We start from the raw sequence: 12,472 nt of genomic DNA on the forward strand, positions 1-12,472 counted from the left end.
TGCCTATTCGTAATAACCAAGAAAGAGAATAAAGATCTTTGTGGTTCTGTTCGTAGCCCATCAGCAAACACCTGCATCTCGCTGGGAGCTGTAGACACCGTTTTAAAGAATTGTCCCTCTAGGCTGATGCCAGAAACCACAGACTGAACGCCCAGACCGAAGACCCAACACTGGTCTCCTCTCACCCCATTTGTAAAATGCCAGAGTTGCATACGCCCTTGACTGGTTTGTCTGCTGTTGGGCAGACCGAGCAGGAGACGCCATGGAGACGCTTTCCAGTACTCACGCCCTCCCCAATTCTTTTTCAGATCATATCTTTTACAAATTCCAGCCTTCTGTGGTCGCCGCAGCCTGTGTTGGGGCCTCCAGGATCTGCCTTCAGCTCTCTCCCTACTGGACCAGAGACTTGCAGAGGGTCTCGAGCTACTCCCTGGAGCATCTCAGCACGTGTATTGAAATCCTGCTGGTGTAAGTTTGGGTTGTCTGAGTTTCTGAAATAATGACCTATTTGCCCTTGGGACACCACCCCGGCTGAGGGGGATGTTCCTGAGTCTGGGACAGATGGTGGTTCCCCAGCTAAGGTGCAGAAGAAGCAGAGTGCCCCCTTACAGAATTGGTATTTTGGAAAGGGGGGTGTGGTGGGATGTAGCTGTAATCCTAACACTTGGGAAGCTGAAGCAGGGGATTGAAAGCTGGAGGCCAGTCTAGGATAAATAGTGAGTCTCTGTCTCAAAAAAACTAAGACGTAGGACTTAGAGAATTGTCTATTTTCGTTGTATTTTTAAGATCGGGGAGTGAGGGGAAAGAGGAGTGAGACTGGGGACGCCTGCTCTTCTATGTCTGGACTCATTCTGTCATTTCGTTTTGTTATTGAGACAGGGTGTCATGTAGCCTAGGCTAACCTCAGTCTCATTATGTAGCTAGTGGGGTATCCTTGAATGCCTTTCCTCTGCTCCTGAGTGCTGCTGGCATTATAGGTGTGTGTGCCAGTTTAGTTAGTGCCAGGGATCAAACTCAGCTTCATGCATGCTAGGCAATACTCTTATCAACTGAACTCCATCCTGTTGGGGCTAATTGACCTGATTCCCAGTGAGATTTTGTGAAAGATCGTGAATTCATTCTCTCATGAGTTCCTTTTCTCGGCAAGCTGCAAAGCTGATCACTTAGAATCTAACACTGTGACATAGTGATGGCAGCCAAGGAGTACAGAACAGCCCTTAAGATGGCTACCTCCAGTCAACTCCCTCTTCCGCCAGCTGATAGTAATAACCTCTGTATGCTGGCCTAATAGATCCGGAGTCTGGGTGGGCAGAAGCGGAAGTCCTTCAGTCCCTGAAGAGGCACAGCTCTCAGCTTCCCACTGCGAGCAGCTCTGCTGAGCTACGTGAAACATTAGCCCGGCTCCCTAGGCTATGTCTTGGATTGTATGCTTTTAGAAGTTCCCAAGTCAAACTTGGTGGTGGTGGCACATGCCTTTAATCCCAGCACTGGGGAGTCAGAGGCAGGTAGATCTCTATGAGTTCAAGACAAGCCTGGTCTAGAGAGTGAGTTCCGGGACAGCCAAGATGACACAGAAAAAAACGCTGTCTCAAAAAGCCAAAAAAAAAAAAAGTTGTCCCCAAGTCAGAACCCAGCCTGTTTTGACAATTGATGGCAGTATCTGTCACCAGGCCAGCTCTTTATCCTTACCAGCTGTCACCCTGGGAAATCCTTGCTCAAATAAGTTGTAGACTCCATAGGCTCCTTTCTTCTATGCACCTCTAATGTTTTTACTTCTCAAAGCATTTTGAGACGGGGGAAAATAGCAGAAGATACCCACTGTGTCCCCTCTTATCAAATGTTTGCCTGCCGTCTACAAGCAAGGATTCACTCAGCTGGGGACGGAACTGGCCCGAAAGAACTCAGAAAGTAGAGCTGGTACTCTCCCAAGTGCTGGGATGCAGGAGTGAACAGAAGCAGATGGGATCCACATTACCCTCTGAGGTTTTAACAGCCCAGATGCATTGGTGCAGGGGCTTCAGGGACAAATCCGGCTGATCTTGCTCAGGGTCAGAGATGTTGTGTGACAGAAGCAGCTCTAAGCTGAGATCTGGACTCTAGCTGGTAAGCCAACGAGACTGTGTCATAGCTTGCCATCACAGACTGGTATAGCATGGTGCGCTGTTCTCCCGGTCCCACTTACCAAGGAAGGCAAGCAGGTGTCTGGTGACCTTTGCTCTCCAAGACTCACCTGAGTCTTTTCCTTTCAGAGCATATGACAATGTTCTCAAGGATGCTGTTGCTGTCAAGAGCCAGGCATTGGCCATGGTGCCTGGCACATCACCAGCTGCCACCCAAGTGCTGTTCCAACCGCCCACCTACCCTACGCTCAGCCAACCGCCGCCAACGCTAGCCCAGTTCCAGAGTCCAGCACAGGACTTGTGTTTGGCTTATCGGGACTCATTACAGGCCCACCGCTCAGGAACCCTGCTCTCAGGAGACACTGGTCCATCCCTCCACACCCCATACCCAACCCTCCAACCCTTGGATATGTGTCCTGTGCCCGTGCCTGCATCCCTAAGCATGCAGATGGCCATTGCAGCTGAACCCAGACACTGTCTTTCTGCCACCTATGGAAGCAGCTACTTCAGTGGGAGCCATATGTTCCCCACAGGTTGTTTTGACAGCTAGGCCACATTTGGACCACACGGAGAATCCTGGAGGACCTGGATCGAGGAAGTGGACACCTAAGAGGGAGAGCTCAGTCAAGTGAGGCATAGAACCTAGTACCCTTCAATAGTGAGGGTTTATGTGCTTAAAAATGAACAACCCAGAGCCAAACATCCAGGGACATACCTCACCCAACAACGTCTCTCTGGGAAACTTTTTCCATGTGTGGCTGCAGAACAAAAACATGGCTCTCTGGCCATTCCCTTGAGCTGGGGGAGTCAGTGGAGCACATCAGACTTGGTAAGAGGCTTGGACATTGCGGACTGCATAGAGATCAGTAGCACATCCGGGCTTTTCTAAGACTACTCGTCACAGCTATGCCACTGAAAAAAAGAAGGGGCAGCCGGGCAGTGGTGGCGCACGCCTTTAATCCCAGCACTCGGGAGGCAAAAGCAGGCAGATCTCTGTGAGTTCGAGGCCAGATTGCTCTACAGAGCAAGTCCCAGGACAGCCGAGGTTAAACAGAGAAGAAACACTGTCAGGGAAAAATCAAAAAGAAAAAGAAAGAAAAAAGAGTCGGCACCTGGGATATATATCCTCTGTGTCTCTAGAAGATCCGTCCTGAGTGTTTTTCTCTCCCTAGCTCCACACCAAGGGCACAGTTGTCTGTGTTTATGCCCGAGCACTGGCCCCAGGAGGTACAGTGGCTATCTTGCCCTTTATTTTTCGAACCTCAAACCTTTTTCGCCCTTCTAGATATTTCACGTGCTGCTGCTTCCCAGAACAATCCAGCTTTCTCTCCTGCAGAACCACCTTGTTTACATACTGTGTCAGGGATTCTGGGATACTTGAAAATTCCGTAAGAGGAAAACGTTTGAATTGCCACACTGTCTGTCCCACGTTGAGGCTGTGTCGTTTCCTAACCCAGCTTGTGAGCAACCGGTGTGTAACCACAGCGGGTGGGGGGTGTGTGTGTGACACACACCCCCAGGCTCTCAGCTCTGAAGAGTCCACCCCTGGCATGCTAGGGTCGTCCCCCGTGCCCCCCCCCACCCCCATCCCCCATCCCCCGTCGCCATTGGACTGGGATCACTGCCCCCTGGTGGAGGAATGTTGTTGAAAGAAAGACAAAGGTTTGAACTGGTCCTCACTTCCCTCCATGCTTGTAGTGCTAAGGTGAAACCAACTCCAGCTTTGAGTGTGGTCAGTAGTAAAAGGTAATGATGCTGAGGGATATTTGAAAAGTAGGGGGACGACCATGGGATAGGACGCTAGCGTTGACAGGCCAGGGATTGCTGGAGCAAAAGCCAGTGTGTGGGGATCTGCAGTTGGAGGGCTCAGGAAGACTGTCACCATGTGCAATATGTTAATGACTCTGACTCATAGCCTGTGCTTAGGATGTTCTTGTGGTTTGGTTTTTTTTTTTTTTCTTTTGTCAGGGGACATACTGTTCACCCATCAGAATTGGGAGGGTGCAAAAGACCGCAGGAACAAATTTTAATTTTGTTTTTGAAAAGATTGTGTCTTTGTTTTGTTTTTCTTTTCTTATTCTTTTTATTTCGGGGTGGGGGGGACTTTTATTTTGCAACAGGTCTAGTGTAGCTAAGGCTAGCCTCAAACTTAGTACATAGCTGAGGCTGACCTTGAACTCCTGACCCTCCTGCTTCAGCCTCCCTCCCGCACGTGCCACCACACCCTGCCTCCCATCTTGGTTCTCTTAGACTCTTTCGCCAATCCAAGAGACCACGGCAGGGACTGCCAGGAAGGCGGCCGTGTGCTGCTGAGTCGGATTCCACAGTGATAGAACTTTTCTAAACAGATGAATGTCTCATGGAAGCAGAATAAGGAGAGAGCTGGATGAAGGTGAGGCGTTGCCATTTTGTCAGTGAGCATAGGAACCTGCACATTTGTTTGTTATTTTTTTGTGTGTTTTTGGCTCCCACCCCTCCACCCCCTTTCCCAGCCTCTTTGTATTTATGTGCAACTAGTTTGGAGTCCAAGTTATTGTATCTGTCTGTTTCTAGGCTGGGGCCCCAGAGCTAACCTGATTCCCAGGACCAGGCGTCCTGCAATAAACATAAACACATCACCTGCTCTTGGTCTCTTCCTTCTTTGTCTGGACATCTTGCTACAGGCCAGCCCTTCCCCTCCTCTCTCAAGTCCACCTCTGTGGGAGTCTCTTCCCAAAGGGATGTAAAAGAGATCAAGGGGTTTATGAGTTTTCTCCTTGCTGTGACCTGACAGAACAACCTAAAGGAGAAAATGTTTATTTCAGCTCATGGTTTGAGAGTGCAGTCCACTGTGGCCCGGAAGCCGTGGTGGGCAAGAACAGCTGTGACAGCCATGGCAGGATTAGGAAGGTGTTTGCTCCCAACTCCGTGGACCAGGAGCAGAGATGGGACAGGAAGGAAATCCGTGCTATCAACATCAAAGCTGGGTCGTTAGAGATCTACTTCTAGCTAGGTCCCAGATCCCAAAGGTTCCACAGACTCCCAAGACAGTGCCACCTGCGGAGGACCATGTGTTCAAATAATGGAGCCTGTGAGGGACATTTTACAATATTGGAGCCATCAGCAGCAAGACCAGCTGCTCTGGACCTGAACTGTTCCCTCTAAGCAGGAACTGGGCTTCCCTAGGCAGAGGAGTATGTTGTTGCTTATTTTAACTCTTTACTCTTTTTTTTGGGGGGGGGTGCACACACACACACACACACACTTGAAGGCTTATTCTGTCTTATAAATGCCTGGCCTTAGCTTGACTTGTTTCTTTCCAGCTTTTCTTACCTTAAATTACCCCATCTACCTTTGACCCCTAGACTCTTCCTTTTCTCTGTTTCTGCATCCCTTTCTTTCCTTCTGACTCCATGGCTTGCTGTGTAGCTGAGTGGCTGACCCTTGGAGTTCTCCTCCTCTTGCTCCTAAATATCCCTTTTTCGAACTCAGGACCGTGAGGGGTGCACCCACACACTGAGACAATGGGGATGTTCTATCGGGAACTCACCAAGGCCAGCTGGCCCAGGTCTGAAAAAGCATGGGATAAAACCAGACTAGCAGAACATAGCAATGAGGACTACTGAGAACTCAAGAACAATGGCAATGGGTTTTTGATCCTACTGCATGTTCTGGCTTTGAGGGAGCCTAGGCAGTTTGGATGCTCACCTTAATAGACCTGGATAGAGGTGGGTGGTCCTTGGTCTTCGCACAGGGCAGGGAACCCTGATTGATCTTTGGGCTGACAAGGGAGGGGGACTTGATCAGGAGAGGAGGAGGGAAATGGGAGGCGGTGGCAGGGAGGAGGCAGAAATCTTTAATAAATAAATAAATTAAAAAAGTATAAATATCCCTTTTTCTCTTTTTCTCCTTCTAGTTATTTTTTTCTGCCTGCCAGCCCCACCCATCCTTTCTCCTGACTTGCTATTGGTCATTCAGGTCTTTATTAGACCAATCAGGTGTCTTAGATTGGCAAAGTAGCAAATGCAACATAAAAGAATGCAACACCATCTTTGCATCGTTGAGACAAATGTTGTACGGCATAAAGAAATGTCACACATCTTAAAACAATATTCCACCACAGGAGTATATGAAGCTTGACCTTCCAACTCTACTCCTGCATCAACCATCACTGTCTGTCTAGAGGAAAAGCAGTTATAGATTTGCTATAAGGAATTGAGTCACACAACCATGGAAGCTGACAAACCCAGAATTTTTAGAGTGCCTGCCAGCAGGTCGAAGATGCTGATGCAAGTGAAGTCTGAACTTTGCAGGGTGGGCCAGCAAACCAGAAACCTGCTGGTGTTCTTTATTGCAGCCTGGAGGCAAAAATTCCCTTTCTGGGAAACTTGAATCTTTGCTCTTAAGGTTTTTCCCCGGTTGGAAGGGACTCACCTGATGTTCTTTTTTTTTGGTTTTTTTCGAGACAGGGTTTCTCTGTGGTTTTGGAGCCTGTCCTGAAACTAGCTCTTGTAGACCAGGCTGGTCTCGAACTCACAGAGATCCGCCTGCCTCTGCCTCCCAAGTGCTGGGATTAAAGGCGTGTGCCACCACCGCCCGGCTCACCTGATGTTCTTGAAGTCACACATTTTAAGAAATAATCTCTTTAATCCCAGCACTCGGGAGGCAGAGGCAGGCGGATCTCTGGGAGTTCGAGGCCAGCCTGGTCTACAAGAGCTAGTGCCAGGACAGGAATCAAAGGCTACGGAGAAACCCTGTCTTGAAAAATCCCAAAAAAAAAAAAAGAAAAAAGAAAAAAAAAAGAAATAATCTCACCTGGAAAAAATCTTCACAGCAATACCTAGACTAAGTTTTGTTTTGTTTTGTTATCAAATAACTGGGCACTGTAGCTTCATAGGGTTAGCCTATATAATTAACTATGGTCCGTTGCTTTTGGGAGACAAATTGGTCAGTCCCTCGCAAGCTGTCTTCTTCCCTACTAAAATGGGTGTGGTGACAGCACTTGCCTGTTGGGGTCTCATGGTCAACAATATAATGTACGTCAAGGTCAGTATCTCCAAATAAGAGATGGTTTTTCAAACATCAAAACCGGGCAATGATGTTACACGCCTTTAATCCCAGCACTTGGGAGACAGAGACAGGCAGATCTTTGTGAGTTAGAGGCCAGCCTGGTCTACAGAGCAAGTTCCAGGACAGGCTCCAAAGCTAGAGAGAAACCCTGTCTTGCGAAACAAACAAACAAAAAACATAAGACAGCTGTTATTGTAACAATAAAGGCATTTTGGTTGCAATAATAGCAGACTATGTTCCCCAGGCTGGTCTTGAACACCTGGGTTCAGCTGACCTTCCCATCTTGGCCTCTCGAGTTGCAAAGGCACATGCATGCAGGAGGACACTGCCTGGCTAAGACACCTGCCAAAGGCTGGGAGTGCAGCTCGGTGACAGGGCTGAGTACTGGGTGGCAGAGTACTTGTCTAGCTTACCCAGAGATCTGGCCATAGCCCCAGCAACACAGAAGGTGGAAAAGGCAGAGAGAGAAGAAGGGAAAACAAGGGGCAAGGATACAGCTAAGTGAGTAAGGTGCTTGCCATACAAGGGTGAAAACCTGAGGTCAGGTCTCCAGAACACACATCTTTGTGTGCCAGGTACAGTAGTGTATGTCTGCAGTCCCAGCCCTTATGCAGCAAGATGGGAGTTGGAGACGAGACTCTCCAGATTCCCAATACCCACACAGCAGTTCACAACTGCCTAATAACTCCAGGATCTGACGCCCTTACACAGACATGCATGCAGGCAAAACACCAATGCACATAAAATAAAAATAAAGAGACCTGTCTCAAGGAAGAACCAATACTGAAGGTTGCCATCTGAACTTCATACATGCCATAGCATGGGTATACTCACAGGAACACACACATCCTACACAAAAAGTTGAAAAAAAAAAAAAGCAAGCCAGCTTTGGTGATCTGTGTTTGTAATCCTAGCACTCAGTGGGCTCAGGCAGGAGGCTTGTGATTTTGAGAGCCAGCCTGACCTACGCAGTGAGACCCTAATTCAAAACCACAACGTGTGTGCTAGAACTATGGATTACAGCCTCCACTGTGATGGAGACTGTCAGTCCACTCTTCTCGGCCCCTGATTTCCCTCCAGGAAACCATTATGAGAGCTGTTGTCCTGTGGGGCTCAGGGGTATTCGCCCAGTACCTGAGGTGACAGGTACATTGCTAGGTGACATTTCAAGGCTTGAAGGGTATGTAGGGACTGTGTCTGTTGGTAGAGAACTGGCACACTCAACCCCCGTACTCAAGGCTCATTGGGCAGCGGACTCTAGGTTTGGGGGATTCTGATAAAAATAAATTGAGTTTACCAAGAGCAATGGATTCATTTTGGACATACCCTTTCCTGTGGCTCTATTCCTCATCCATTACCATGGAGACCACTGAACTTTTGGCCTGGTATGAGCCCTAGGCAAAGCTGAGCCACAGAGTCACAGCCCTAGCCTTCAACCAGAGGGATCACACAGACATGGTATTCTGTTTAAGACTTTGCTGCCATACTAGATCACGACTAGAAAAGGCTAAGAAGCAGACACTGCCTGGCATGGTGAGACACACACACACACCTTTAATCCGAGCAGATAGACTCATCTCTGGGTTTGATGCCAGTCTAATCTACAAAATGGGTGTCAGGGCTACTTAGCAGGACCCTGTGTGTCCACAAAAATGACAAACACAAAGGACAGAGATGGCCTGAAAGGCTCTCCTGGGGCTGTTGAGTGGGTGAGTGCGGCAGATCATGCCCGAGCAAGCTGCAGAATGGCCCAGGAGGCTTCTCTAATTGGAATGAGGCGCAAAGCCTTTTGTTTGTTTGTTTGTTTGTTTTGAGACACATTTTCTCTGTGTAGCCCAGACTGTCCTGCAACTAACTCGCTCTGTAGACCAGGTTGGCCTCGAACTCACAGAGATCCTGCCTCTACCTCCAGAGTGCTGGGATTAAAGGTGTGTACCACCTCCACCCAGCTCAGAATCAACCTGTTTAGTCAGCTTCCTCATAATACAGATGTGAGAATTCTTCAGACATCTAAGGAAAGATTGACTATGCAAGGCCTGGCTCCCAGACTCAGAGGAGAACCCACATCTGGACCCTGTGAGCTCTCAGCTTCTCTGTCGTACATACCTTTAATCCAGTCCTCAGGAGGCTGGTGAGTGGAGGCCTCAGAAAACAAACCATAAAACCCACCTTGGCTCTCTCCAGTATTTTTTTTAGCTGAGCTGTGTAAAGGGTATACACAGCCAGACTCTGTTTCCGATGAGAACCTGCTTCCTTCTAGGCTCCTGCTATCAAAGCCTGGTCCGTGACTACAACACTGTTTGACCGCTCTCATCTAGACTGTTCACACTTCATCCCTGTGAGATGGGCTCCTTGCCCATTGTACCAGCGAATTGCAGCCAAGAGAACACTTAGTAACAATCTTCCATGCAGAATTTGTATATCCAAGATAATCTTAGTGCACCTGCCTTTGATAACTCAGCTTTCTTTTTTCAGTGTTGAGGATCGAACCCAGGGCCTCGAACATGTTGAGCCAATTCTCTGCCTCTGGGCTCCATTCTCAGTCCTCCTTGTACTTGTCTTATTTCTTAGATAAGCTCGCACTAAGTTGTCCAGGCTAGCCTTGAACTCTTTCTAGTTCCAGCTGATTTCACACTTGCTTAGTGGTCAGTGATTCTCAACCTGTGGGTCGTGACCCCTTTGGGGTTGCATATCAGATATTTACATTATGATTCATAACAGTAGCAAAATTATAGCAATGAAATAACTTTATGTTTATGGATCACCACACGAGGAATGGTATTAAAGGGTGACAGCATTAAGAAGGGTGAGGACCCCTGATTTATATAATCCTTATACTTGCGGTCCTCCTGCCTCAGGTTCCTAAGTAGCTGGGATGACAGAAATGTCATCCTGGCTGAAAATTCAACTTCTGTGGAGGAACATGTCCTTTTCCAAGAAGGTTTGCACCATTCCACTGTGTTAGGAGCAAGCATTCCAATGGGTACTGATGTGGTTCTCTCTCTCTTTGTGTGTCCCTTTTCACAAACCCAGGCAGTAGCTCAGGGCTGGGGTAACAATCTTGCTTGCAAGTCAACGTCACTCATCTTTAGCCTTTTGACAGTTTGCTTTGCCAATGGCAAAAGAGCTAGAGTTTCCACAGGGGAAGGTGACCTCAAGTTTCCATCACAATAAAAATAAATGACACTTCATACATAACAAAGCAAAAACTGTGGGGAGAGGGAAAAGTCCAGTGAATACCCAGACATGGCCAGAGAGGAGGAGATGGAAATGGGCCCATTTACGTGAGGGGCCCAGCAGGCTGCCTGTTCTGCTCCATACCTGGACAGATTCCATTTCCCGTGTGGTCACAAACCAGCTGCTTCAGAATCCTCAACCCATGGCTCTGTTACCCACCATGGAGTGAGCAGCCTCCTACCCACACTTCCAAGCACTTCCTCCCAGACAGCAGGTTCCTCCCGTCAAGGACATCTGGGGAAGTCTCTCTTGCCACATCCGTGAGCCTTTGCCATATCATGGGCCACTGTCCCCCCCCCCCGAGACGTTGTTAATCCTTGCAGCCCCTTTTGTACCAGTGGATGCACTGAGACCACAGGACAGCAGTTTCACAGCCAAACTGAAATGGCTTCCCTGGGTAAGAGCTGAAGAATCTATGTCTGCCCTATCCTGGAGCCTGGTAGGCAGGGCTCTTCCTAAACATGTCATTGCCACCCATATCTTCTCCACCGAGAGTCAGGACAGACTAGTCCTGTGTTGAAAATCATGTCACCCTTCTCAGACAACTGCATCTGTTAATAAAATTCCTTCCGAGGGGAGAGACATATGCACATCTACCCCTTCTCCTAAGGTCCCCAAGAACAAACCAACACTCCATTCAGCCACAGTGCACGCTGGCAAAGCAGTGAGTTTATTGGATTTCCTTACAAAGCATAGCTAAGGGATTTCTCCCAAGGGTGTGGGTGCTCCTTCCCCAACAGGCTGCACCTGGAAAGTCTTGCCTAGCAAAGATTAAGGCTTCCTCACAGCCTCAAAGATGGAGCCCCCTTCCCTAATCTTCCAAGCAAGACCTAGAGCCTCTATCCCCTCCCTGGAGCCATATGCAATTAAAACAGCATTGTGTGCAACAGGTAGGGACAGGCTGTATTCCAAGGGTCCTAGGAGCCTCCCTACCCCATCCATGAAAGCAGTCAACAAGCCCAGCTGGGATTGTCCCTTTGCAAGCGAATACAGCTGAACTCCCCCAAATTGCGGTCGCTTGGCTCAGAGGACAGTCACACATGCACCACAGTGTCCATGTGCATATGTGTGTATCTGTGTGTGAGGTTTGTGTGGTGTGTTTGTATACAGGAAGATCTGGGTGTTCTGCTCCATCACTCTGTTTGACTTGAGCCAGGATCTCTGAACCTGGAAGTAGGCTGGAGTCCATGAAGTCCCTAAGATTCTCCAGTCTCTACTCTGCACAGAGCTGAGGTTCTAGGTCTAAGCACAACCACGCGTGGCCTTTTACTCAGGTGCTAAATATTGACCTCAAGTCTTCATGCTTGCTGAGCACTCTTACTCTCTGAGCCATCCCTTTAGCCCCACACTGTGCCTTTAAAGGAGTCTGAAAACAACACAGTGGCAGATGGTACAAGGTGTTCACAGAAGTGTGCCTCCACGTTCCACCTGTGGCGCTCCCACAGACGGGGAGCATTGCCCTCCAGATTTAACATCCACACCTCCCTCAGCCATGGTAGAACCCACAGGCATCTCAGGGCCAACATCTAGCCAGTGCCGCCATCTCTGGACGCTTCCCTACTCCCGTTCAGGAAAGAGCTACCCTAAGACACCAGTAAAGAGAAACAAAGACACTCTGGGAGCAGGAGTGACAGTCATGAAGCACATTTATTGGAGGGATGTAGCCCCTCAGAGCCCAGCCAGGTGGGGGGGGAGCTCAAGCCAGCCTCTTGCTTATTCGTTCATAGGTCACACCCCCACTGGTGAAGATCTGAAAGAAGCAACCAGAACAGAGAAAGTCAGTGCTACTTCCCCAGACGGTGGCCCTGAGGTGATCGCGGGGTGCAGGGGAAGCAAGGTCAGCCACCATTGCTATTCCTGGGTGGATGCCAGGCAGGTGCACTGCTTTCTGGGGCTTAGATTTTCCTGTCAGTTACAGGAGCTGCTACAGAGAAAATGCTGACCAGGAGCAAGCGTGATGGGCTGCAGGAATGTCAGCCTCTATCCTGTCACACACACACACACACACACACACTTTTAACTGTTGCATGCCAGGTCCTCCACACAATAGTCCAGCTATAGTTCCC

At 48.8% G+C, this 12,472-nt stretch overlaps 2 protein-coding genes across 2 annotated transcripts in view; one reads left to right on the forward strand and one right to left on the reverse strand.

The window, feature by feature from the left end:
- Ccnjl (cyclin J like) overlaps positions 1–4,724 on the forward strand; it is a 59,343-nt gene extending 54,619 nt beyond the window's left edge. Inside the window, exons 5-6 of the mRNA XM_057775222.1 lie at positions 309–468; positions 2,250–4,724. Coding sequence (XP_057631205.1) covers positions 309–468; positions 2,250–2,670 — 581 coding nt within the window. The 3' untranslated portion in view covers positions 2,671–4,724. The remainder of the gene's footprint in view (positions 1–308; positions 469–2,249) is intronic.
- A 7,378-nt stretch (positions 4,725–12,102) lies between these two features.
- The window catches only part of Fabp6 (fatty acid binding protein 6), a 70,329-nt gene continuing 69,959 nt past the window's right edge, over positions 12,103–12,472 (reverse strand). Inside the window, exon 5 of the mRNA XM_057775808.1 lies at positions 12,103–12,156. Within this exon, the coding sequence (XP_057631791.1) occupies positions 12,103–12,156 (54 nt within the window). The remainder of the gene's footprint in view (positions 12,157–12,472) is intronic.

Source organism: Chionomys nivalis, chromosome 7, assembly GCF_950005125.1.
Source record: "Chionomys nivalis chromosome 7, mChiNiv1.1, whole genome shotgun sequence".
Classification (NCBI taxonomy): domain Eukaryota; kingdom Metazoa; phylum Chordata; class Mammalia; order Rodentia; family Cricetidae; genus Chionomys; species Chionomys nivalis.